Raw genomic sequence first — 25325 nt, forward strand, 5'->3', positions numbered from 1 at the left:
GGGTGAAGGTGATAAAATACTGGCCGCGCCAGGGCGCGCCGCTCCGTGCTCTACTCTTGTACATTCTATTTCCTCGCGCACGACACGCGCTACATTATATCCTTCCGAACCGCGCGCTGACAATCAGTGATGCCCACGAATGTCAATCCAATGAGTCTCACAAACGATCCGATCCCTGTCCGCACCGCGCCCCCCGCGCCCCCCGCGCCGCCCGCGCGCTCCGGCCGCCAGCCGGCCTAGGCCTTGTAGCGCGGCGGCGGGCGCGCGCGCAGGCACAGCGCCAGCGCCAGCAGCAGCGCCGCGCCGTGCGCGCCCAGCAGCGCCGCGCCCGCCAGCAGCGGGCCGCGCGCCGCGCGCTCCAGCGCCGCCAGCACGCGCGCCGCGCAGGCCGCGCGGTGCAGGCCGGCGCCGCCGCGCGCCGCGGCCGGCACGACGCGCGCCGCCTCGCACGCGGCGCCGGCGCGCGCGCAGCACGACGCGGGCACGGTGTAGGTGGCGGGCGGCGCGCGCACACTGAGGTCCAGCGCGCCCGGCGCGCGCGCCCAGCCCGCCTGCTGCCAGTCCAGCGCGCTCTCGGCGCCGCAGCACTGCAGCCCGTGTTGGATCGCGTCGAGCATCTGCGTGCGCGCCGGCAGCACGCCGTAGTCGTGCAGCAGCGTGTAGCGCAGTCGGTCGCGCAGCGCCTGCGTGTTCCGGGACGATTTATACGAATCGACGGTTGGGTAGAGAATTGAATTCGTCGCCACGTCTCGACGCTGCGAGACGTGTGCGTATGGCGAGACCCTCGTTACGGGTCGAGGCCCGACCTGCTTGAGTTGCGGCGCGTGCGCGGCGCCCCACCACGCCGCCGCCCCCTCTGCCACCGCGCTCAGCGCGAGCAGCGCGAAAGCGCCCGCAAGCAGCGACGCCGAGCCGCGGACGGCGCCTGCGACGCGAGAATCGCGATGAGAGCCCGAGCGACCTCGTCGGTTGTTCGACGATGAAAGTACAATTCAATCGTTACCCGCCAGAGCGGCCACGGCCCCCAGCGTCAGGACGGCGGCCCACACGGCGAGCGCGCACAGGCCGGCGCGGCCGGCGCTGGTCTCGGAGGCGCGCCCGTCCCACAGCGCCCAGCCGGCGAACGCGCACACGCCCACGCCCACGATCTGAAACGGAAAATAGGCTTATTTAACAGTTTTCATAAATAATTTGCCTGAAACTTTCGATTGAGATACACACACTCTTTTCATTGAATAGCAATAAACTTTATTTTCGAGGAACTTCAAAAAGTCCATTGCTTATGAAACAATATGTATTGTTTTTTTTTGCTTGAGTATACTTCCTGTGTAAAAAGACCCTCTAAGTTAGTAGTAAAAGTTACCTCTAATACACATACAGTACACCACATAAATGCATTATGCATTAGAGGTATTTGAAATTATTAATATTTCTTCCACTGGCATGAGCACAGGTCAAGGTGGCCAATTAAAATACAGATACTAAAATATTAATTTTAAGTAAACAGACTATTTTATCTCTCATCCAAATTTCACACACAATACAGTTATCTGAACACCTAATTGTAGTACATTACAATCTTATCACTTTGTTCCGTGTGGAAATTTTATATTATTTTTATGTATATCAATTTTTTCAATAATAACCTGATGCTAGTGCATCACCATTGCCCATAGATTTTGGTGTCTTAAGAACTTTAAAACAGTCCTTACATTGCCAATTCGCCACCACCCTTTGAGATGTTATGTCTTCTGTGCCTTTATATACAATGGCTCACCCTTCAAACCGAAAAATGTAAATGAGTGTATTGACAATTTCCAGCAGAATATCTGACAAGTGGATGTTATTACCCAGACAGACTTTTATCACAAAGTATGTAAGATTTTACAAGTGTTAAAAATTACACTTTAACACAATTTTAGCTAAAACCAATCAATCAACCAAAACTTTACTAGTATATTGAGGATATTCAAGAATAAAATGACAGGTCAATGTTCAAGTAAGCTTCAATGAGGTGTGGTTTGTTTACATAAAGAGTCTGCTTGTAACATCTGTTTTATACAACTAAAGCTTGCTACTGGAAACTTGTTTTGACTTCATCCTATACTTTAATAGTAAGTGTTAGCTCTCCTATAAAAATAGTCCTGCAAACAGATGAGGTCAATAAATAATTGAAAACATACAATTGTTGGTTTGTAATATAGTAATAATTGAGATTGATGAATGGTATAATACACTTTTAAAAAACACAAAGACTTACTTCTCTCCAGTCTAACAAGGCAATTATAGAAAATTGCATATTTATTGAGAAAAAATGGAATTAAACACGTCAGTAGTATAATAGATACAACTGACAAAATATGCCATCTTCCTACATAAATATTTTTCATGCAGGAAATAACGAATAACAGAAGTAAATATTACATCTACAGCAATAGGAAATCTTCTTTATATAGTTCTATTCTCATAATAATGCATCAATCTGCAAATGCAAACGCTTAAAATAGAAACTCCAAAAAACATAACACATTAAGTTTAAGTGCTATAATTGATAATTTTTATAGAAAAATAAAAAAGAGATGATTAAACTTTTAAATTGAGTACTTACGAGAAATAAAATGTTGAATATTATCAACAAACACTTCATTAATGAGTAGCAACGAGACATACCCATGTTTACCTAATTTAATGTGAATGTAAGATATAGATTCATACAACTTTTTTTAACGGATTCGCTAATATTTCTTGAGATATATTAATTCTTAATTAAATATACACTGTTTTTAGTGATCAATAGCTTTTTTTATTTATAAATGATATTTTGTAAACACAATACTCCTCCCATTCTCATCCAAATGTCACAGATTAATGAATTTCTCATAAAATATATCTTATCTGTGAATTGTTTAATAGTATTTTTTCATTGTATTTATTGCATAGTAGTATATTAATATATTTCATAATATACAAAAAAATTAAGTTTTTTTCAATATTAAAATAAAGTTCAGTAATGCTTAAAAAGTGATTGTGCAGTTGTTGTTCATAGACAACACACGCGAAGCAAATTTATGTGGATACAGATAATTAAAGAGAACATAGAACGACTCGCGAACGTGAACAAACTTTTGACAGCGAATATTCTTTATAATAAGGAATATGGATTGTTTCCCCCGAAAACATAAATAAATGGCCACCGTTTTTATTACGTTTTTCCTAATCACACAACTTTATGTTTGTAAGATGGACGCCGACTGCAGGGAAAGACGAAGGTACTATTCTTATATAGAAATATTAACGAAAATGTCCAAGTAATGTTTAATTTCGCAATAAGTTTTCGCAAATCAAAATAGCGCCAATGACAGAAAGTTTCGCGCCACAGCTATAAGTCGGCGCTTATGTTGTGCTCGCGACGCCTCTCAGTTATGTTATCAATGGAAACACATTGTTTTCAGAAATATATCTCAACGAAGGAATCGGTGGAGCATGAATTCACAAAGATTGGAAGAAATTGTGGCGGAGCTGATGAGACCCATCAGCGACGTCCGCCGAAGTTTCGACACGGACCTAAGCGCGGTGAGTCCCGCTCCCGGCTAAAGGCCGTCCCGCCACTTTTGCTTGTTTGACAGAATACCCTTCAATACACCAATACAAAACATGTTGTTTTGCAAACTATTTAAAACGCTACAATTTCGTTGAAATATCATAATGTATGTTTCTCTAAGAATGAATGTTTATTGTATGTGGTTAAACAAAAGCAAACACGCTTCATTGCCAACAAAATGTCAGAGACCAAAAGCATTTACTACCTTTATTAGAATTTACAAAAAACTTTAATTTCTTGTTATATAAGTATATAAATACTTATAGTATCCTTTGTCAAAAAGTAACTAAGTATCAATAATATTAATCTTATTAGAAAAAAATGGCTTAAGAGTAGAAATGGCCAAAACATATTTTTTGTGCCTTCCAAGCATTTTATCTGGTATACTATTTGTATTGTAGTTGTTGGAGGAGTACCTGACGGAGGCGGGCCTCCATGCTCTGGATGCAGAGGAGAGAGAGGTGGAGAATGCCACTATTCCAAACTTTGCAGAGCTAGCATTGTTGCTGCAGCAATCTGCCAGCATCTACAGTAGGAAGGTTGACTTCCTTTACCAACATGTACTAAATGTCAGCGAATCATTACATAATAGTACTCAGTAAGTATAATAAATGCATTTATATCATTGTTGTAACTATATATTTATATAATTTTCTTGAAAATCAGATATTTAATTGCAAATTGTATTTCACTTTTTGAATATTGTATAATTTAAATTTTCAAAAGAAAAATTTTTTGTAACATAGAGTTGTTTGCTTGTAACCTTCAACATCTCGCACACAAGCTAATATTATCAGTATAATTAGTCCAAAATAAATATGTATTTTACTTCCAACTTGAACCTCAAGGTCAAATTTAATTCTATCTGTAACACTATTCATGGGACAACTGAAGTAAAGAAAGATGCAAAAAATGTTTTTGTATATATATATATAAATATGAGATACAAAGGAGAGTAATTAAATGTTTTGTTTTCTTGCACTATTCAATAGTTATTTTAGTATCTTAAACAATTTTAGATTTTCAGGTATATATGAATACAAATAGCATTAAATATGGCCTACATATGACTGCAACATTATTTTGCATTTTGAGTGAATGATCACTAAGACACTAATAATTATGTAATTTGATGTCTGGCAGAAACAAAATTTTCAATTATACATGGAAGATTCCAAAAAACTTTAAGGACAAAAAAAGTAATTTTTGTTAGTCTTTCAAATTTAAAACGTTATAAAACAATACATGTATGTAGTAGACGATCCCTCATTTTACCTGGTGATTTTCTCGATGATTATTCACAAAATGTAGACATCGCTCTAACAATTTATTTTAAAACGATCGGTTTCATCACCAGTATGAAGCCCTGGCACCCGAACCGAGTCCACCGTATTGCATCGTATCGTTCGAGTAATCAATTCGTAATAAACATATACAGAGAAGCGACTGCGAGCACGAGCACGGACGAGCCCCAGACGCCGTCGAGCGGCCGGCGGCGCCGCCGGGCGTCCGCGGCCGGCGAGTTCGTGCGCGTGGAGCTGGAGGCCAGCGCGGCGGCGCGGCGCGAGGCGGCCGTGCCGCGCCCGCCGCCCACGCTGCCGCGCATGTACGTGGAGCTGGAGCCGCGCGTGCTGGCCGACTGCGACGTGCCGCTGCGCGACTACGCCGGGGAGCCCATCGGCCTGCTCGGCGACTTCCACGTCACCTGGCGATTGCAGGTTCACACTTTCAATTGTAACATCATTATTCTGTATGAGTATTTCAAAAACTTGTATCGAAGCCTTTTGATAAATAAATTGTGAGTTTGAGTTGTTTCCCACTGTGATTCCCTTATGCTGCTTTGATTACATGAAATGGGCCGATACATCACGGCTATAACTTTGCGAATGGGTCATCAAATATTCTACTGCTACACCACAAAACTTATTGTTGTTGTGTTCCCGTTGAAAGGAGAGAGAGTGAGCAAGGGCCATATCTTAGGTTGCGTGGTTGGTGGGGCTACGTAGAGTGCAGTCTATATTTCATAAGGCGCTAAAAAGGCGTAGGAAAAAATATGCTGTGTTGAAACTGACAACTTAAACTTGAATTCATGGGTTAACCAGTAATAGATTGTTCAACTTCTGAATCGGGGTATAAGCTGTCTCTATTCTAAATTTCATCTAAATCTGTCAAGCCATTCTTGTCAATTACGAGTAACAATACATATAGCTTTAACTTAACTTCACAGATTCTCAATTTCCATTTCTATTATATAGTTGTGTTTTAGTAATCTCATGTTAATATTAAAAAGTGAAAAAAGTTGTACAATTCATTAATTACTGTAAAAAAATATCCCAGGTCACTTAAAAATTTACATATTTATTTATAAAGAAATACTTTATAGTGACTGTCAATATTCATCATCAGGATGGACTCCTGGTGGAAGAGTTAGCGGGTGGAGGAGTGAGTGACTCATCGCTGAGAGCCTTGCCGCTCACAGAGCTGCAGGCAGCTATAGAGGCGGCGGCTCCGCCCTCGCCCCCTCCTTGCTTCTCGCCGCCTAGCTCACCGGTGCCGCTGCCTGCCACCTCGTCCCCGACACCACCCAGCTCCTCGCCGGTGCTCCTCTCTGCTCCCGCTACCCCTCCGCCAGAGAAGAGGGAGAGAAAGAGAAGAAACGACGGCAATGTCGAAGACATGGAGGGTGCTGTTAAACTACTAATGAACAAAAGTTAGTTTCTATTAGCATTACTTCAGTAAACTGATACGCCATTGGCAGAGACTTAAATAGATAGAAGAAAGGCAATGGGCACCCTTTCTATATATATAGTAAGAGATATGTATAGTAAGTGGACCCTACCATACAGTGTAAAAAATATTGACCATCCTTCACATCACCTTTGTGCCTGTAGATAAATTGGTTCAAATGCCTTAAAAAAAGAACAATACTCTTTTGTGATAGAATTTGTGATGAGTGAGTGGTTTCTACCCAGATGAGCCCAGCAAAGCTCTACCACCAAGTAAAAAATTCAACAAATACTTTTATTTTATATAATTGCTTTCATCTCATACATACAAGTTTACTTCTATTTGACTGGAGTCCTCTGGCTGCAGTTTAACTGACTTAAATCAACCGTGGGCTCTCAATTAGATGCCAATGACACCGGTAGATTACTTTATTTTAACCTAATTTCTAGTAGGATTCTAACAATATTTAGAAATATTTAAATAACAATATTACAAATGAAAATAAATGAACACAATGACAGGACTGCGGCGCAGATTTCAATGCGTGGAGGAGTTCAGTATCCCGGAGGAGTGGGTGAGCCGCGTCGTGCGCGCGCGCAAGGCCGCCGTGCTGCACGCGCGCCGCGCGCTCGCCGAGCCGCCAGCCGCCGCGCTGGGTGAGCGGCGCTTTAAACCACTCCTATCTTACTTTGCATTCATTGTAACACCCCAGGTGTAACACGACAAATATTCATTTCCAGATTTCCGTGGATTCGATATCTCTGCCTCGGTAGACGTCGGAGGTGAGTGAACTGAATATATCACTATGAAGAACTTCAATTTCTCTTATGCAGTCGACTATAACGAAATCGAAGTAACAATTACATTGGGGTCATTTCTACTCTCGCAGGCTTCGTCGGGTGGAGCACGTCGGAGGCGGTACAAGCGGCGCTGGCGGCGGAGGCGACGGCGGCGGCGCGGCGCCCGGACGACAGCGACGACGACGGGTTCTTCGAGCAGAGCTCGCTGGGCGACTCCGACACGTCGCGCAACGACGACTGCGGCGCGCCCACAGCCACGGCGCTCGCGGTATTGAACATTCATTATTATCAATTATGTAAAATTCGTCATTTTACATAATTCAAAAGTACTCGTAAAATGCAATCTAAATAAAGAATGTTTTTGTTCGCCTCTTCGCCATAATCAACGAATTGTGACCCAGGCGCTGCCCGGCACGGCGGAGTGGTCGTCGTGGCGGGAGCGCGTGGTGGCGCGCGCGGCGGCGACGGAGGCGCGCGGCGTGGACGTGCAGCGCTCGGCCGCCGCGCTGCTGGTGGCGGCGCAGGCGCTGCCGCCCTGCAGTCCCTTCTCGACGTTGCTCGAGCGGACGGCCGAAGACGCGGGAGACGTGTCCAAGCTGTTCCTCGCCACGCTGTTCCTGGTGAGCTACTCCTGCTCCACTATGTTTATCTCCTCGCTGCTTTACTTTAATTAATCTGTCATAGTTAAAGGCACACGCGGATTCAAAATTTTGTTTCCTTTATATATTTCATGGAATCATTTTAGGCGAACGCCGGCAACGTGCAAATAGTTCAAGGGCCGGCCTTGACGTTGAACACCTTCTCGGTTCGGCTCGTATCGACGGACGAGCGCCTGTACCGCACCGTGGCCGCAGCCGACGAGCAGTTCTTACGGTAAAGGCAGCAGGAGACTTCATACTGTGTACATGATCACGAAACTTGAACTATAATGTGATGGAGGTACTCTTATTTGGTGCTGGTTTTATTGACAAAGATTTATTGTGCGTTATGGAATTGCTCTAGTAATAAACGGTGCGCTATGCGAGTTAACATATCAATGAACTGAAGAAGCTAAGCTGGCTGTGAGCGCGGTGGATGTTATTTAAAAAAAAAAAGATTTAAATATATAATATATAGAGTGTAAATAGTTATACCAGTGTCAATATTGTATAGACAACACAGCGTCATTGCCCAATACATGTGTACATGTTTGTAGATTACATGTAACATTTGTTGTGTTCCACCTCAGAATCTAAAACTTTACGCTTATGGAGGTGAAATTTATATGCATGTATTATATTTTATGCTTTACACAGATATCTAAGTTTCTTTACTTTTAGTGTAAATACAAATGAAATAACCCTTTACGTGTTCAGGTAATAATGTCTGCGTTCATCGAATTTTTATTTTATATGATAATTTTAAATTATAATATAATTCAAATTGTATTGTGGTCATGTCATACTTGATATTTATTATAAATGCAGCTGTATGTATAATGTATATAAAGGAAATAGTATGTTGGCATATCGTATCGTACCCTTATGTGTTGTAACTGTTGCTAATGTAGTTGTCCATTTGAATTTATTCAATCACTGTTCTCTGTAGAATCTGTCTAATATTTAAAATATACAATCACAAATATTTAACTACTAAGGTATTTTTCAGTGCAGATAATATTCTCTCATATACAATTAAAGCATTTTGTAGTGACTTTCATATGAAGATATGGAGGTGACAATTTATAGCTAAATATTATATGATTAATGTACATTTATATTAAATATATTACACCACCAACAGACCCCACTACTGGTACCACTGGACGCAGCTTGTAACAACCAAATACCAAAAACATTAATTATACGCTCAATTGCTGTAAGAGTGTAGAGATAAGTTGTAAGTATTATCAATGTGTCTGTGTGTGTGTGTGTGTGTGTATCGTCGGAGGCAGGGTACTCTTATAGACCTAATTGGGTTGACAGCTCCCTTCAGTGCACTCTGTTTTATTTATTAAACGAAAGATCTTTAAACTTCTTTACCTAATCTTTAGAGTATTTACTATATCGTAACTTAAATATTTTATAAATAATACCGTCCCTTTTGACAATTATTAGAATAAGAAAAATGTATTTTTTTAAATATAAAAAATATATTTGCGGACTTAATGACTTCTAACAATAACTATTAATAGTAAAATAAGGACTAAATTTATAAAATTTTAGCACACTAATATCTTTCTGAACAAATATTGTTTTCAAAATGTATTATGTAATTCATTATTTATACATATATAATTACATTAACAGTGTTGTGATACTGTTGATTCGTAAGATCTGAATTAAAGTACATATAAATTGTGCCTTCGATATTTCGGACACGGAGTGCACTGAATAATGTAATTTGTAAAATAAATAATGTAAGAGGACGGCTATGAGCTGGTTGCGAGCACAATGAGTGTAAATAAAGCAAGGACAGACTCGTGGGAGTGGCCAAAATATAAATAATATTGTTATTTTGTTTATAAAATTAACTACAATCTAAAAGAGTGGTTTTAATTTCCTAAATATATTCAAGAGCGTTTATTGCCGCTTCTTCAGTTTATGACATTTTTAAGCTTGTGTACGTGTAATTACTAACTACTTATGTGTGTTATAAAAACACAATTACTATAGTCGAGCCAAACGATTTCAGGTATGGTGATGCTATTACATTATTTATTTCGTATATATTTTCTATGGGATTTTTTCAATTATATAGAAAATAACATACCATATGAATCATAGTAAAATATTGAAATAATTTATTGGATATACACATCCATATTAATTATTATAACACACACACCAAAACTACTGGACCGGTCTTAATGAAATTTGGTACACAAATAGTCTAGAGCCTGAGAAAGGACATAGGCTACTTTTAACTGTAAAGGGATGAAAGGTTGTAAGTTTTTGAAAGTACTATTATTGTTAGAAATAGAAGCATAAAACTTATATGTACATTTATAAACTAACATATCATGACACCCACTAAAGAGGTAATTTTGGAAATTCTACCCATAAAGGGGTGAAATGGGGGTTGACCGTTTGTATGGAAGTCCGTTATTTTTTAAGTTAGAAACATAAAACTTTATTTTTGGGATACTAATTACAAATGACTAAATACATATTTAAGCGTTTCTAGATAATCTACCACTGAGGGGGTGACATAAGGGTTGAAAGATTTTATGGGAGTCAGTCATTTTTTAAGTTAAAAAACATGAAACTTAATTTTTGGGATACTGTTTAAAATTGAGTAAATACTTATTTGAGTGTTTCTGCATATTCTACGCCGAAGGGGGTGAAATAAGTATCGAAAGTTTGTTTAGAAGTTTGTCATTTTTTAAGTTAAAACCATGAAACTTTGTATTTGGGTTACCGATTAAAAATTAGTTGATTCGCATTTAAGCGCTTTTGGATATTTTACGCCTAAGGAGAGAAATTGGGTAAACATTTCGTATATAAGATAGACTGGTAGTCCGTCATTTTGAAGTTAGAAGCTAGAAATTTGATTTTTGGGCTACCGATTAAAAATGTGTTGATACGTATTTAAGCGTTTCTGGATATTTTACGCCTAAGGAGATAAATTATGTAGACATTTCGTATATAGGATAGTCTGGAAGTCCCTTATTTTTAAAGTTAGAAGCACGAAATTTGATTTTTGTGCCACTGTTTAAAAATTAGTAGATACGGATTAAAGCGTTTCTTGATATTTTACGCCTATAGGGAAAGAGTAGAGGTTGACATTTTGTATACAGGTTAGTCTGGAAGTCCGTCATTTTGAAGTAGGCATCAATATTTTTTTTGGGCTACCGGTTAAAAATGAGTTGATTCGCATTTAAGCGTTTTTGGATATTTTACGCCTAAGGAGATAAATTATGTAGACATTTCGTATATAGGATAGTCTGGAAGTCCCTTATTTTTAAAGTTAGAAGCACGAAATTTGATTTTTGTGCCACTGTTTAAAAATTAGTAGATACGTATTTAAGCGTTTCTTGATATTTTAGGCCTAAAAGGAAAAATGGGTGTTGCCATTTCATATACAGGTTAGTCTGGAAGTCCGTCGTCCGTCGATTCGTTTCTGGATATTCTACCCTAAGAGCTGTAATACACACCTATGTGGTTCACAAAGATGTCTGACATTAACGTAAAATTTAAGTTAATTTGTTAATATATTCATATTCTACGCGAGCGAAACCGCGGACAACAGCTAGTAGTTAATATATCAAAAATAAAAACAGTAAAATATTAAAATCGATAGTCACTCATAGTAAACGTATATTTTTCGTTGTTTATGATTTCTTTCGTAATTTTATTATTAAATTTTCCATTAAAACACAAATACCCTATTATGATTGATTGATTGATATGATTACCCTAACCTTTAAGGATACCGGTCCAATTATAAATGGCAACTAAATTACGAGTCCATAAATGAATACAATAGATTTTAAGATACTAAGGGCTTTTTTATTAAAAAAAAAAGGTAATTTAAAAAATAATGTTAAATAAATAACAATTAATCGGAAATAAAAGACTCAAACTTTATAAGTATTTACTCGGTTACCTATATAGTTTGATAGAAATAACATGAAGTTTGAAGTATGTTGATGTTGCGGATACAATTTTTTTCACATCCGCGTATGCAAATGCGGATTTAGATTTTTTTTACAAAAAAATATATATGTGCAGAAATAAAGTAACAAGAATAGAATGGATTTTATTAATTAGTAGTAGAAATTAAAAATTGGAGTATGATACTTAATAAAACCAATACTGCCGCTTTCTCAGGGTCTGTTACGCAGAGGTTCGTAAATCCCGCACTACTGAACATTTGTTCCTTGGAACACTACATATTAATTAATATGGTATTTCTATTTCGAACCTATGTTCGTTTCCTAAATGTATCTATTTATAAATCTAATAATAATAATAGGAGACACGCTTGTAAAATAAAATATGTCTGCCAAATCCGTCAAGAAAAACATAAGTAACCAAAATAAATAAAATATACAAACAGGGCTGCCAGAATTGGATACAATAAGTGTTATAGTCTTATTTATCCAATAAGTTGGCTCTACTGGCAGCCCTGAAAATAATAGCTGACACTGACATATTAACAAAGCAATTTTAAAAATGACAATGAATATTATTCTATTTATTGACTTCTAAGTATATAACAGTAGTGTTTTACCGGTAATTTGATTAATTGGTTTTAATAAGGAGGTGGTACGGCACGTATTTTTCGCACATAGATAGTCGTGCAGGAAAATAGAGGAAGATTCATAAACAGTGCGTAAACCGTCTCTAAATCCTTACCAGTATTACTAAGAATGTATTATATACTTATTACATTTTATATTACAGAGTCTGGCGGTGACTTGCAGTAACAATGAGTAAATTTTTATACTTATTCGTTGCACTAGCCGCAACATGTTCGGCAGAGTTTTTAAGGTAGTCGGTTTTTTAATTAATATTTTTTATATTTACGACCAAAACTGACATCTGAATATTTTATTTTAATTTATAGGGTTCCTTTGTATCGCATGCAGACTGTCCGCAAGCATTTCCATGAAGTGGGTACTGAACTGCACATGGCTCGCATTAAATATGCAGCCACAGGACCTGCCCCTGAACCACTTTCTAACTACTTAGATGTATGTATTTTTTATTCTGATACTTGCTTATTTGCTTATATATTCGTTTATATAATTATTATTTTTTATTTATCTATTTTTCAATTAAATAAGTATAATATATATATATTTATATATGGAAAACTGAGTACCCTATATTTTATTAGAAGATTGAGAAAATTTGAGCAAGTTGCATCAATTTACTATTTATATAATTTTTGAAACATCTTTACAGAAGATAGCTTTTGTACCAGTTTGATAAATGTTGTTTCTTTTGTTGTCTGGAAATGATAGTTTCTGCAGGCGCTATCTTAGTCTTTTGAGATATATTATCTATTTATAATGTGTTTATGTATCTCATATTGTTTGTTTGCCAAGAATGTGTTTACACACAACTGATAACCCCATTGACATTATACATGTGTCACTTGGTTCGGGCTTACCTTTTAAATACATTTTTATTGCTAAATTATCTTAAAAATATTAGAAAGGAACTTATAACATGTTGCTGGTAACAAATATTTATATGTAAACTTAACAATCTACATAAATAAAAGTAATGTAATAAACATAACTTAGTTTGATAAGACACTAATTTAAAATATTTTTTTATCATAGTTATTGTATTTGTATTAATTGCTAGTCAACACTTTGATAATAACCTTTTCTTGATGGCAAACTTCAACAAAGTACATTACATAAATTTGCCAAGTTTCCACTATTCAATATTTTATTATTTTTTATAATAGTTTCCAATATTTTATTATTTTTTATATAAAAGATGAAGATAAACACAGAAAAAAATAGAAGTATATAATAAATTAAAAAAGAAAAAGACTTAAAAGCTCACTTGGATAAAGAATACTTTGATTCTGTAAACCCCTTTACTACACTACTTCACTTGTGAGCCTATTTACAACAAGCACCTTGTATAAAGTATTTTTTTTATGTATATTTATACAGATTATAATATTCTATTCAGGCACAATACTATGGGCCAATCTCGATCGGCAATCCGCCTCAGACATTCAAGGTGGTATTTGATACGGGCTCCTCCAACCTGTGGGTGCCTTCCAAGAAATGCCACTACACCAATATTGCTTGCTGTTAGTATTGGTCCAATTTATTATAATATATAATTACTTTGATAAAATTTGGCAAGATATTACTAAAATTATTATTTTTACCTTGGAACAAATGAATATAATATAACTCAAATGTGTGGTAGCATCGAAACAGAACTGAATCAATTTTAATTAGATCTTAAGTTAATGCTAATCCAATTAAATTTATATAAACAAATACTGCTTCTTCTAATGTATGGTATATATTGAATCTGACATGAGCAGGTACAATTTCCTTAAATAAATTTTTAATATGAATTCAAGGAGAAGTTGAGTCATCTAATGGTTAGTGTTTACCTGTGTCCATAACCGATAACTGTGCAGTAAGTACTACCCACATGAACCTGCATAAAGCTTATTCTAAATCTACAGTCATCAATACAAAATGATTTATTATGCAGTAGACCCCCTGTAATCCGACTAACGTTTTTCAGGGCAGTGTCGGACTATCGAATTTGTCGGATTATAGAGTACTGCCTTAGACCCCCCTCCGGTCCGGATGTTTTTTTCAAAAGAGTGCCTTCTAATCCGACAAATTACCTATCCAATGACAAGATTCTATATGTTATACTCTGAAGTTCCAATCATACTCATAATTCATTATGACCGCACTGCTATAACATGTAGTCAAATTCAAACTAAGCAATTAGAATCAAAAAACGAGCAGTGGCGCGTACAAATTGTAACCTGCTCAATCATGCATTATCTACATTAGCGAAGATTGTCAAAAAATGTCTATAATAAGACATATCGGATTACTAGGGGCGCCGGATTAGCCAAGGACCACTGCAATGTGTGCAGTGATTTTTTTTATTACTTTGATACCGTACAATAAATTTGAAATAAATATTAACAATTATTTTATAATATAGGATTAGTTAAGGTGTAGCTTGTCTAATATCTACTATTATCGAAAATTTTAGACATTCCGTACCAAGGGGTATTCTGGGGCATGGGGTGATTTTCTTAATAATTTAATAATTTTTCCAGTGTTGCACAACAAGTACGACAGTAGCAAGTCCAAGTCCTATCGTAAGAACGGCACAGACTTTGCCATCCACTACGGCTCCGGCAGTCTCTCGGGCTTCCTCTCCACTGATGATGTAACCGTGAGTAACTTCGACAAAACTTCGTGGTGGTCGAATAAATAAACACTAAACTGTTTAAAGACATTAAAGCTGCCATCAGAATAGAGCATAAATTCGGAACTTCGTTAAAACACTGGTTCTGTTTTCGTACAGGTGGGTGGGCTGACGGTACGTGCGCAGACCTTCGCGGAGGCTATGTCCGAGCCCGGCCTCGCCTTCGTAGCCGCTAAGTTCGACGGCATCCTCGGCATGGCCTTCGCCAGGTACTAGACGCGGCTCAAGTCTACTTTTAGGTCTCACAGTCGTATCAATCTTAAAGTGCAAAATTTAAATGTCTGGCCGTCTTCGTATGAATTACAGCATCGCAGTCGACGGCGTGACGCCCGTCTTCGACAACATGGTGGCGCAGGGACTCGTGCAGCCCATCTTCTCCTTCTATCTGAACAGGCGAGTGTGCCCCCGAGACCGACGCCGAGTGAGTATCGGGGCGTGACGCCCGTGACCGCCGTAATGACGCCCGGCTCTGCGCAGGGACCCCAGCGCGGCGCAGGGCGGCGAGATCATCCTCGGGGGCTCCGACCCCGCGCACTACAGCGGAGACTTCACGCGCGTGCCGCTGTCGCGCGACACGTACTGGCAGTTCCGCATGGACCGCGTGCTGCTGAACGGGACCGCGTTCTGCGCCGACGTGAGTGCCCCCCCTAACACCCCGTGGCCCGCACGGACCCGTCGCCGTACTGACCGCCCCGTGCGCAGGGCTGCGAGGCGATCGCCGACACGGGCACGTCGCTGATCGGCGGGCCGGTGGCGGAGATGTCGGCGCTGAACCGCGCGCTGGGCGCCACGCCCGTGGCCTTCGGGCAGTTCGCCGTGGACTGCTCGCTCGTGCCGCGCCTGCCGCCCGTCGCCTTCTCCATCGCCGGCCGCAGCTTCGAGCTGGACGGCGCCGACTACGTGCTGAAGGTATTTGCCACCAAGCTCGGCAGACTCGCTACCGTTCTGTTTCTTTTTTCATGTTACTGTCTACGAACCTAATGTAACGGACAGCTACAATAGCCAATACTCCCGATTCCTCCTCCGAAAGTCATGAGATAGAGCCTCCTCTCCCTTTGAAAATAAGGTTCAGTGGTCCGCTCTCCGTTTCAGGTGTCGCAGTTCGGTAAGACGATCTGCCTGTCGGGCTTCATGGGGCTGGACATCCCGCCGCCCAACGGGCCGCTGTGGATCCTCGGGGACGTGTTCATCGGCAAGTACTACACCGAGTTCGACGCGAAGAACAAGCAGATCGGCTTTGCGCCGGCCGTGTAGATGCTGCGCGTCGCCAGCTCGCCGTTGGAAGTCTCCGGTGTGAGACGATATGTTAACGATTAGACTTATTATTGTATTTGTTAAATAAATGTTTTTTTTGTTATTTAGGATCGACATTTGGTTAGGATCGATTGGATATACTTACTTAGGTTCAGCTATACAGTGCAATATTATTGTTAATTGTAGGTCGAAGATAGACTTGATGTTTATAAAAAAAAGGTATATAACTTTGTATTCAGATTGGAACTTTAATTCTTCTAATTCATACAAAAATCTTCTACATGTAACGTTTAAAAGACACTAGCTCTCTGAGTCGATACTAACTATAAATAAGTCATAGTGTTACCCGATGTCGTGTTGCACTTATATTTTCAATACATATTTGCAAAATCGATTGTTCGTTTCATTTCTCGATCCGAGAATAAACTAAATAAGTCTTCCATCGTGATTTAAATCTATATTATTTTATTCATTTAAATAAAACGTTTAAGTAAAATACATTGTCCGTACATAAATTATAATTACAATAATCTGATAGAACATCCGCTACGCTACGCGACTACGCCATTCCGAGTTTGTGTTTTTTCCTGAACTTCTTCACGTAAGCTTCCACGAGGGCTTGGATCTTCGTCGGGTTGATCTCGCCCGACTTGTTGTGACAGATCTGTCGAAAAAAACACGTTAGCTGGCCAGCCTGCGAGTAGGGCGCGTGCGTGCGTGCGCGTGCGTGCGTGCGCGTGCGCGTGCGCGTACGTACCTTGGGCACGGCGCGGCGCAGGATGTCCTTGTACTCCTCCTTGGTGACGCGCTTCTTGTTGTAGTGCGGCTTCAGCACGAGCTTCACCTCCTCCACGACGCGCTCCTGGCGGTTCAGCTTCTTCAGGAACTGCGCACGCACGGACATCTATATCAATCGACTTTCTAGACACTGCGTTTAGTATTTCCCGTGTACCGAGGTCTTACATACTGATACTGAGTTTAAGTGTAATTTAAAATAAATAATATACATATTATGTAATAAAATTTACAAAAATTTGTAAGTTTTGATCAGATTGTCATTGATTGTTTAGTCATATTATGAGCTTTTACCATTATATTGGAATGAAATAGATAAATGCATAACACAATATTAATATTAGAGGGCGAAAACTATAATTGGATATATGAAAAAAACGCCATCATTTCCTAGAATTCGATTCTTATAACGACACAATCGAATGGTGTTTTTTACAGATGATTCAACGAATCGTTTCCTCGTTGGCTAGGAAAATTGATTTTTAATCGGGCCCGAGACATCTTTGAGTAATGTTTGTTATTCCTAATAGTTCAAAAGATCACCTGAATAGTTAATGTTTATATGACCATATAATATAGCCTACTCCAACATCAGGACAAGTATAGATTGATAAAAAACTTTGACACTGAATTGACGCGACATCATTGGTCGATTTTATAAATAACCGATAATAGTCACTATGAATTATTGCGAAGTTGTTATCGGATTATTGGAAGTAAAATTGTAGTGGATATAATTAATTGGAATACTTAATTAATTAATTACTTTATATTTTATAATATGCCAAAAATATTAACAAATATATGTAACATATATTTGTTAATACATCTATGGTTTGTTTATCTTCACTCCTTTGATTTGCGATTCGAAATAGCAATTGAAGAGGCAAGTGTTTTGTTTGCAACTGCTCATCATGGTGTTTGGATCGATAAAGGAAGTAATCGCTACTATGTATATAGCCTATTCCAATAGTAGAAGGAAAAACGATAAACAAACCTTAACTTACAATACAAAACTATTACACTTAACTACTTATATACACTTTAATTTTACTTCCAAATTTCCGATAACAGTTACATAAATCCATTGTGAATATCATAGATTAATCAAGCTCTCGACCAATGATATCGCGTCAATTTGCTGAAAAATGTTGTTTATTTGGCTTTTCTCCTTTTATGGTTGGAATGGAGTATATAAGTAAGGCCACTAACAACATGAAAAAAAACACGTGCAATTATAGTTTAAACAAAGCTCGCGATACCGACGGAACGGATGACGTCACTCACTTTACTCTTGACTTGCATCTCGACGGCGGAACTCGGCAAGTCGTCCAGAATTTTCAGGTTCTCCTCGTCTATTTTGACGCCCACCTGCGTCTTGCCTGCCGGGAAATGGATCGATTAGGGACACGTTCGAGGGACAGGCCGCCGGCGGAGGCGGAAGTAGGTAGACGTACCTTTCTTGCGGTCGAGGCGCACCGGCACCTTGGAGGCGGCGCGGACGCGGCGCGGCGGCGGCTCGAACAGCTCGCCGAAGTCGCTGGAGCCCGGCGAGTAGGGCGAGGCGCCCCCCTCCGACGGCGGCCGCTGCAGCCGCAGCGCCTGCATGGGCTTCACCGGGTTGGACTTGATCGGCGACGGCTTGCCCGGGAACAGCTTGGGCGGTACGCGCGTCGGCGACGGCAGCACGATGCGCGGCGCGGGCGCCGGCGGCGGCTCCGCCAGCGCGTCCGCCGGCTCGGGCGACGCGTCGCGCGTGGACTGCAGCAGCGCCATCACCTTCTCCACGGGCGTCAGCGGGCGCCGGTCCAGCACCTCGTCGGCCGACAGGTTGCTGCGCTGCGCCGCCTCCAGCGTGATGAGCGCGCGCGGCGGCGAGGGCGGCGCGGGCTCGGGCGCGGGCGACGCGGACGCGGGCGACGCGGACGCCGAGCGCGTCGGCTCGAACGGGTCGTACGCGTCCGGCGACTGCCGCTCGGAACCCGCGGCCTCGGCCTGCTCGTCGGGCCGCTCGGCCGGCTCCGGCGCGGCGGGCTCCGGCACCGTCGGCTCCGGGGGAGTCTTTGGTCCGAGCGCCGGCGGTGCGGGCTCCGGCGCCGGCTCCGGTTCGGGCGCCGGCGGGGCTCCCGCGTCGGCGCCCTCCCTCTCGCCGTGGTCGCTGTCGCTGAGGACGATCACGTTCTTCGGCGAGGGCGTCAGTTCGCGGAAGGGCGATCGTTCGAGGTCGATGATGGCGACGGGCTTGGCGACTTCGACTTCCGGCGCGACGGCGGCTCGGCGGCGCCGCCTGCGGTCGCGGCGGGTCTCTCGTCGACGTCGCCGATCGCCCTCCTCCCCGCGCTCCTGTTCCTTGAAGCTCACACTGACGAGGATGTTGTCACCGGATGTGAACACCTCCTTCGACGGCCCGGCGGCGTCGCGCACGCGGCGTCTCTGCCGGTCCGGGTCGCGACGCCTGCGCTCGCGGCGCTCGGGCTCGTCGTCCGATCGCAGCGGCGGACGCGGCTCGGGTTCCGGCTCGGGCGGCGGGGTGCGCGGCGAGGGCGGGCGCGATATCGGCGAGGGGGGCTCCGGCTCGGCCTGACGGCTCGCGCTGCGCCTCCGCTTGCGCTCCGGAGAGACGGCGACGGGGGCCCGGCGGGCGGAGCGCGTGCGTTTCTTCTTTTTGTTGGCGCGGCGCGGCGGGCTGGCGCTGACCGAGCGGCGCCGGGCGACTCGCGAGCCGGAGCGGCGGCGTTTGCGGCGCGGGGGGCTTCTGCGCCGCGGAGAGGCGCGCGGGGTGCCCGAGCGGCGCCGCAGAGAGGACACGGAGCGCCGGGCGCGCGCGAGCGACGCCCTGGAGCGGGCCGGGGAGCGCCCGCGCGCGATGCTCGTGCGGCGGGGGGCGGACCTGCGGCCGGGGGGTGACCTCCTTCGGGACAGGGATCGTCGCGACGGCGAGGGTGATCTTCGTATTCTAGAAAGGGAGCGGCGGCCCCTGGAGGCCGAGCGCCGGCCCTTGGAGAGCGAGCGGCGCGAGGAACGCCTGTGACGCGAGGCGGTCCGCCTGCGGCGAGAGGGCGCGGGGGAGGGCGAGCGCGGGGGCGGTGACAGGGAGGGCGAGCGACCTCGCGGCGACACGTCTCTGCCGAAGGGGTCCTTCTGCTTTCTTCTCTTCTCGGTGACGACAGTACGCACGTCGTAACGTTCGAGATCCTTTCTCTTCTCTTTACGCCTACGCTGCCGGCTCTCATTACCGTCGCCGGAGTCACGGCGTTCTCTTTCGCTCCTTTTCTCGTTTTTGTCTCTCTCTCTATAATTTCTCTCCTTTCCGCTTTTACTGAGCTTTTTAAAGGAAATTTCACTCTTTTTTCTGCTCTTACTCTTTTCTTTTACGTCTTTCTTGGACTCCTTCTTTTTTTTCTTCTTCGCCCCCTCGTCGCGGAGCGATACCTTTTTTGTCTCTTTCTTTTTATCGGCGATCTCACCCTCCTCATTCTCGAGGGGCACCCTCGTGGGAGAAGCACGCGAAATCTCCGACGCGGCTCGTTCGTTCTCTGAAAACATTTCGTTCCCTTCCTCTTCGGATATCATTTCCGTGTCCAGGCCCTCCAGTCCTTTATCCTTTTCAGTTTCGAACGAGGCGTCTTTGTTAGATTTGTTTTCGTCAAGACACGGCGTGTAACTCCGTTCATCTTCTGTTTCACTAATGGATTCAGTCATTTTTTCAACATTATCATCAACTCTAGCAACTTCTAGATCAAGTTTTGGTGATTGTTCTGTGAATATAATTGGTACGTCGTCATCACCGTCGGAGTGACCTTCTTCATCAGACTCCTCTTTATTGATTGGAGAGACTTCACTTTTGTCTAATGGCGAGTTATGAGTTGATCCTATATTTTCACATTTATTATCATCATCTTTATCATCCACTGATTCTTTTATAATATGTTCTTGTTTCTCTGAACTATCCTTATCAATAATATTGTTTATAAGTAGATTTGAAGATTTAGTGATTTCATTAGATTCGAGTGGTAAATCACACTTCTCGGGCGAAGGAGATTTTTTCTTTTCACTCTCATCATATTTTTTCTGACTTGTATTACTATTTACATTTATTTTCTCTTCAGGCATTTCTTTACTAACTTCCGATTTTTCGTTAGCGTCGACATCCTGACTTGTATCTTCTTCATCATACAAACTAACTTGCCTTTTAATTAAGGATGATGTATTTAGTTTAATTTTTATAGGATTACGTGTATTCGTCGTTATTGGACATCTCTTGGACACCTTTTCTTTATATTCTTCTTCAGATTTCTTCTTTTCATCCATATCATAATTGCTAACAAGTGGCTTTGTAGAAGTTCTGCTAACATCAGCTTTCTTTTCGTTGTTTACTGTGTCAGTTATTGTTATGGGAGATGTCGACGGAGGTGTCTCGTCGTCTTCTTGAACTAAATCTTCTAAGCTATCCTGAGGCTGCTCCTGCGGCACCTCATCTGTCAAACTGCTGCTGTTATTTGCTATATGAACACTAGTGGCTGAGTAAATTGAGAAATTGGGACAATCGCCATCCGAATCGTCATCGCTTCTGTCATGCTTCTCTGCATTCTGAGGTACAATTAAATTTCTATGCTCTTTGAGAACCTGTCTGACGGCAGTGTCTAATATATTAGGCGGCACGTTCATGGCGCTGGTGTCGATGCCGGCCAGGATACTCTGCACTGCTGGGGGTGGAGGTATTTCGGGCTCTTGCGATTCTATCGGTTCATCGTCACCGCTGTCGTCGTCGTGTGTCGGTTCTGTAGGGTCATATTTCTCCGTATCAATGACGAGACCCGAATCGCTTTTTTCGTCCTCGGATTTTTCCACTTCGGAATTTTTCTGATAATTGAAAACAGGAGGTTCCATCATCGGCTGATACGCTTGAGGGTCGGGCATGGGGTGGTATGCGTGCGGTTGAGTTTTCTCTTGACGAGGCGTTTCAATTCCAGAAAACATTTCGGAATTCGTATTTGTATTAGTCGGCGGTACCTGACCCATTCTCATATCAACGGGATTTTCGAATCCACCAAACGAATGACGAGACTGAGTCGGAGGCACATCTTGTCTAGGAGTGGGTGCTGAAGGGCCTCCGCCACCGTAAGGTTGCCAGGATGATCCCAAACTGAAGCGACCCTGGCTCTGATCATTAGGTCTCTGATGGTTTGAGTAATTGCTACCTCTATTATTGTCCATAGGTCCTGGCCTTCTCGATCTGTCGAAGTAGGCGTCATCGGTGTTTGAATACTGCTGCGGTCTTCTTGAAAAGTTATCATAATAGTCGGTGTCATCACGACGCATGTTATTGTTTTGATAATTGTATGTGTTTCCTTGTCTATTTTGATAGTTCCCTCCATAATTGTTTTCGTAATTACCTCCTCTATTAAAATTATTTGAATTTTGCTCACGATGATAATTACCTCTGTAACCTCCTCCCCACCCACCACCCCTGTTCTGGCCCGGGTATGACGGTACATTTCGAACAGTCTCATTTGCTTTTGACAAATCGAGTTTCTCCTCATTCTTGGTAACAACATTCTTTTTTTCTTGATTTTCCTTATGTGATTGAATCTTGTAATCAACATTTCCATCTACAGAGATGGAAATTATAGATTTTTTTGAATGCAGCAAAGTTTGGCTTTCTAAAATGTTAGATAGAATGTCTGGAGCCGACGATGCATGAGGCGGGGACGGCACCATTATCATTTTCCTTCTGGCCTAAAAATTAAAAAAATTAGTGTCTCAAAAATAGAATGATTTTGAAGACAATCAAATTCATGAAATTTACCTGTCTGTATGCACTCAGTATATTAGATGTTGATCTAGTGGCTACTGCAGTAGATGCTTCTTCCGAGTTTGCATTTTCATCATCAGAGAAGTAATCTAGTTCATTAGGGTTTCCATACAGTCTCAGTGAAGGAATGCCAGCTCTTTGACGTTGAACAGATAGATTACTCCTGTTAGCATTTGATGCTTGTACCATATCTGGTCTCTGGTCAGTTTTCAGAGTAGCCAGTTTAGCTCGAACACTCGCACGAACATATGATCGTCTAGCAGCTGTTCGTGGTTGTCTTTTTTTAACCTAAAATATAAAATGTGTGTTAATATTTTTAAGACTTGAGAACTTTTACATAATATACAGAGCTATTTTACCCTTCTCCTTTTCACTTTCTTTTTAACCCTTTTTGTAATTGGAAATTTTCCATTCTCCTGAACCTCATACTCAATAATAACAGTTTTAGTTCTTCTTCTTTTATATTTTCTACGTTTTGTTATTGCTTGACGTCTGTTAGTGGTACGTGAACTTCTTTGTGAAATTGTTGAGCCTCTAGATATTACAGACAATTCATTTATATTGTTACTATTGCCATGACCACCACTTGAAGTTGAGGGTTGGTCAAGTCTGCCTGCATTCCTGGATGATCTCCTGACATTTCTTTGTTGCCTCAATAAAACAGATCGTGGTCCAAGAGGTAGATCTATATCAACAACTCCTTCCAATAAATCTTCCACTTCAGATAGATTGATGTCCTCCAGCAGATTACTCTCTCCATTAAGAGAAACATAGCAATTTGGGCAAAGCCACTGATCAGCAGGAACCTACAATTACATGTAGTGTTAGAAGAAAATAAGTAAGAATTAATAAAAGCTCTCTTTAACCTTTATAAAATTATATGAATTCATTAATAATCTTGCATCATAAAACAACTACCTCGGAGAGTGGAGGTGAGAGACACTGCATGTGGTAACCGAGGTCACAGCCATCACATAATAGCATAGTTTCTTCATCTTCAATACTGCCACATATCTAATAATAATAAAAACATGTCACAATCTTCACTGATTTCATTTACTGTACTGAATATTTAACTTGTGTTGAAATTATTAATAAAATTAGAAAGTACAGTTACTATTTTATTAAAGTAAATATTAAAGTATATTGGTGACAAACCTCACACACAGTTGGATCTTCAACTACTAAAGCCTCGACAGAAGGCCTTCGCTCTATGACCTTTACTGGTTCTTTTCTTAACACACGTCCACCAACACAAGCCTTGACAATAATGGAATTGAATGTCATTCTATCCACTGGACATGTGTTGACATTTTTCGACCATTCTGTGATACAGTCTAAGCAGAATATGTGCTCACAGCTTTCAGGTGTTCCTACTTCTTGTTCTTTAAAACGCAAAAGACATATTGAGCATTTATCGGAATTGCCTTCAGAACTATCAGATGCAAAGCCTGAGATCGGTTTGGATGCTGAAGTCACAGGTCTGGAAGAATCTGCGTGCTCCGTCGACCAACCAGAACTGTCGCTTTCTGCTTCAGAGTCTCGAAGCTTCGGCAGTGTTCGCCTTCGTCTAGTTCCAGCGCGCACTACTGAACTTCCGCTGCTATCACTTGCCTCCTCATCACTAAGCACCTGAAAATTGTCATGACTTTCTTGTAAAAGATGTGACAGATATGTGAACGTATCTAAGGAAGTAACTGCTATTAATATTTACTCTCAATCTCTTTCTACGTGTCCCCGCCACGCTGATGCTACTATCGCTTTCAGAGTCTGACGATGACAAGACCACCACTCTCTTGATTTTACGCTTCGGCCGGGGCGGAGAGTCATCGCTTCCATCTTCACTCATCCTAAGACGTAAACAGCGCGTACGACTGGTGCCTCAATACGCACGACACGAAGCGATCCGCAAAGGTGTAAATGACCTCTGCGTATTAACTTTTACAACATCTGAGGAAAAATGTATGGGACTCATTCAGTTTTATATTATTATTGTTGTATGAAAACTATGCAAATACATACAAATATGGCATACGCTCTAATAAAAAGTATTTTTATTATTTTGACAGCAAGCCGCTCTCGAAAGTCTATCGGCCATTTTCATTCCAACAGATATTTAATTATTTCTAATATTTATTCACAGGTAATAAACAAGCAAGCATGTTGGTAAAATATATCTTAATGTTTTCATTCTTTTGCTACACATAAAATAAAATCAGAAAAATAATCAGAAATCTATTCTCCCGTGGTAACTTGTTTCTTATGCATGTTTGAAAGGGTATAAGTGGATGTATTATTAATTACTTATAATATATATTATACAGTATCACTTTTTTGGATTCATTACCTATCATTGTGCAATATTTTTTTTATAAAATATGTAAATATCAGAACATCAATAAATATAAGGT

General features: G+C 41.6%; 4 protein-coding genes across 7 annotated transcripts; 2 read left to right on the forward strand and 2 right to left on the reverse strand.

Annotated features, from left to right (window-relative positions):
• Positions 1-236: 236 nt before the first annotated feature.
• LOC125067041 (tetraspanin-11-like) lies at positions 237-2844 on the reverse strand. Its single transcript, XM_047675418.1, has 4 exons — positions 2609-2844; positions 1004-1148; positions 807-925; positions 237-683 (listed from the first exon to the last, which is right to left on the reverse strand). The coding sequence occupies exons 1-4, from the start codon at positions 2672-2674 to the stop codon at positions 237-239; spliced, it is 777 nt and encodes a 258-aa protein (XP_047531374.1). The 5' UTR covers positions 2675-2844.
• A 288-nt stretch (positions 2845-3132) lies between these two features.
• LOC125066871 (condensin-2 complex subunit H2-like) lies at positions 3133-9620 on the forward strand. The gene is made up of 10 exons (XM_047675178.1): positions 3133-3269; positions 3453-3573; positions 4003-4199; positions 5040-5319; positions 6008-6311; positions 6850-6984; positions 7069-7110; positions 7218-7396; positions 7530-7748; positions 7874-9620. Exons 1-10 carry the CDS (start codon positions 3187-3189, stop codon positions 8003-8005), a joined length of 1692 nt encoding a protein of 563 aa, XP_047531134.1. The 5' UTR covers positions 3133-3186; the 3' UTR covers positions 8006-9620.
• A 2659-nt stretch (positions 9621-12279) lies between these two features.
• On the forward strand, positions 12280-16698 carry LOC125066872 (lysosomal aspartic protease-like). The gene is made up of 10 exons (XM_047675179.1): positions 12280-12440; positions 12516-12602; positions 12679-12805; positions 13767-13890; positions 14899-15017; positions 15150-15259; positions 15357-15443; positions 15528-15684; positions 15753-15959; positions 16143-16698. Exons 2-10 carry the CDS (start codon positions 12541-12543, stop codon positions 16302-16304), a joined length of 1155 nt encoding a protein of 384 aa, XP_047531135.1. The 5' UTR covers positions 12280-12440; positions 12516-12540; the 3' UTR covers positions 16305-16698.
• Positions 16408-25024, reverse strand: LOC125066870 (PHD and RING finger domain-containing protein 1-like). 4 transcript variants are annotated; one of them, XM_047675174.1, is made up of 10 exons: positions 24937-25024; positions 24629-24864; positions 24073-24546; positions 23833-23928; positions 23274-23720; positions 22909-23202; positions 18557-22838; positions 18387-18481; positions 17062-17208; positions 16408-16968 (listed from the first exon to the last, which is right to left on the reverse strand). In XM_047675174.1, exons 2-10 carry the CDS (start codon positions 24761-24763, stop codon positions 16864-16866), a joined length of 6075 nt encoding a protein of 2024 aa, XP_047531130.1. In that variant the 5' UTR covers positions 24764-24864; positions 24937-25024; the 3' UTR covers positions 16408-16863. The 4 variants fall into 4 exon arrangements, with proteins under 4 accessions (XP_047531130.1, XP_047531132.1, XP_047531133.1 ...); XM_047675176.1 differs by having other exon boundaries at positions 24950-25016; XM_047675177.1 differs by having other exon boundaries at positions 17062-17190; positions 24629-25011.
• Between the last annotated feature and the right edge of the window lie 301 nt (positions 25025-25325).

Source organism: Vanessa atalanta, chromosome 10 (assembly GCF_905147765.1).
Source record: "Vanessa atalanta chromosome 10, ilVanAtal1.2, whole genome shotgun sequence".
NCBI classification, from domain to species: Eukaryota; Metazoa; Arthropoda; class Insecta; order Lepidoptera; family Nymphalidae; genus Vanessa; species Vanessa atalanta.

Coding starts and splice junctions, on each gene's coding strand:
- LOC125066872 (XM_047675179.1), top strand. CDS start 12,541: ATGAGTAAATTTTTATACTTATTCGTTGCACTAGCCGCAACATGTTCG. Junction 12,806..13,766: donor CACTTTCTAACTACTTAGAT/GTATGTATTTTT, acceptor TATTCTATTCAG/GCACAATACTATGGGCCAAT. Junction 15,018..15,149: donor TCTCCACTGATGATGTAACC/GTGAGTAACTTC, acceptor GTTTTCGTACAG/GTGGGTGGGCTGACGGTACG.
- LOC125067041 (XM_047675418.1), bottom strand. CDS start 2,674: ATGGGTATGTCTCGTTGCTACTCATTAATGAAGTGTTTGTTGATAATA. Junction 926..1,003: donor GGCCGTGGCCGCTCTGGCGG/GTAACGATTGAA, acceptor CTCGCGTCGCAG/GCGCCGTCCGCGGCTCGGCG. Junction 684..806: donor ACGCGCCGCAACTCAAGCAG/GTCGGGCCTCGA, acceptor CGGAACACGCAG/GCGCTGCGCGACCGACTGCG.
- LOC125066870 (XM_047675174.1), bottom strand. CDS start 24,763: ATGAGTGAAGATGGAAGCGATGACTCTCCGCCCCGGCCGAAGCGTAAA. Junction 23,929..24,072: donor AAGATCCAACTGTGTGTGAG/GTTTGTCACCAA, acceptor TATTATTATTAG/ATATGTGGCAGTATTGAAGA. Junction 16,969..17,061: donor TGCGCCGCGCCGTGCCCAAG/GTACGTACGCGC, acceptor TTTTTTCGACAG/ATCTGTCACAACAAGTCGGG.
- LOC125066871 (XM_047675178.1), top strand. CDS start 3,187: ATGGCCACCGTTTTTATTACGTTTTTCCTAATCACACAACTTTATGTT. Junction 3,270..3,452: donor GACTGCAGGGAAAGACGAAG/GTACTATTCTTA, acceptor CATTGTTTTCAG/AAATATATCTCAACGAAGGA. Junction 3,574..4,002: donor TCGACACGGACCTAAGCGCG/GTGAGTCCCGCT, acceptor TTTGTATTGTAG/TTGTTGGAGGAGTACCTGAC.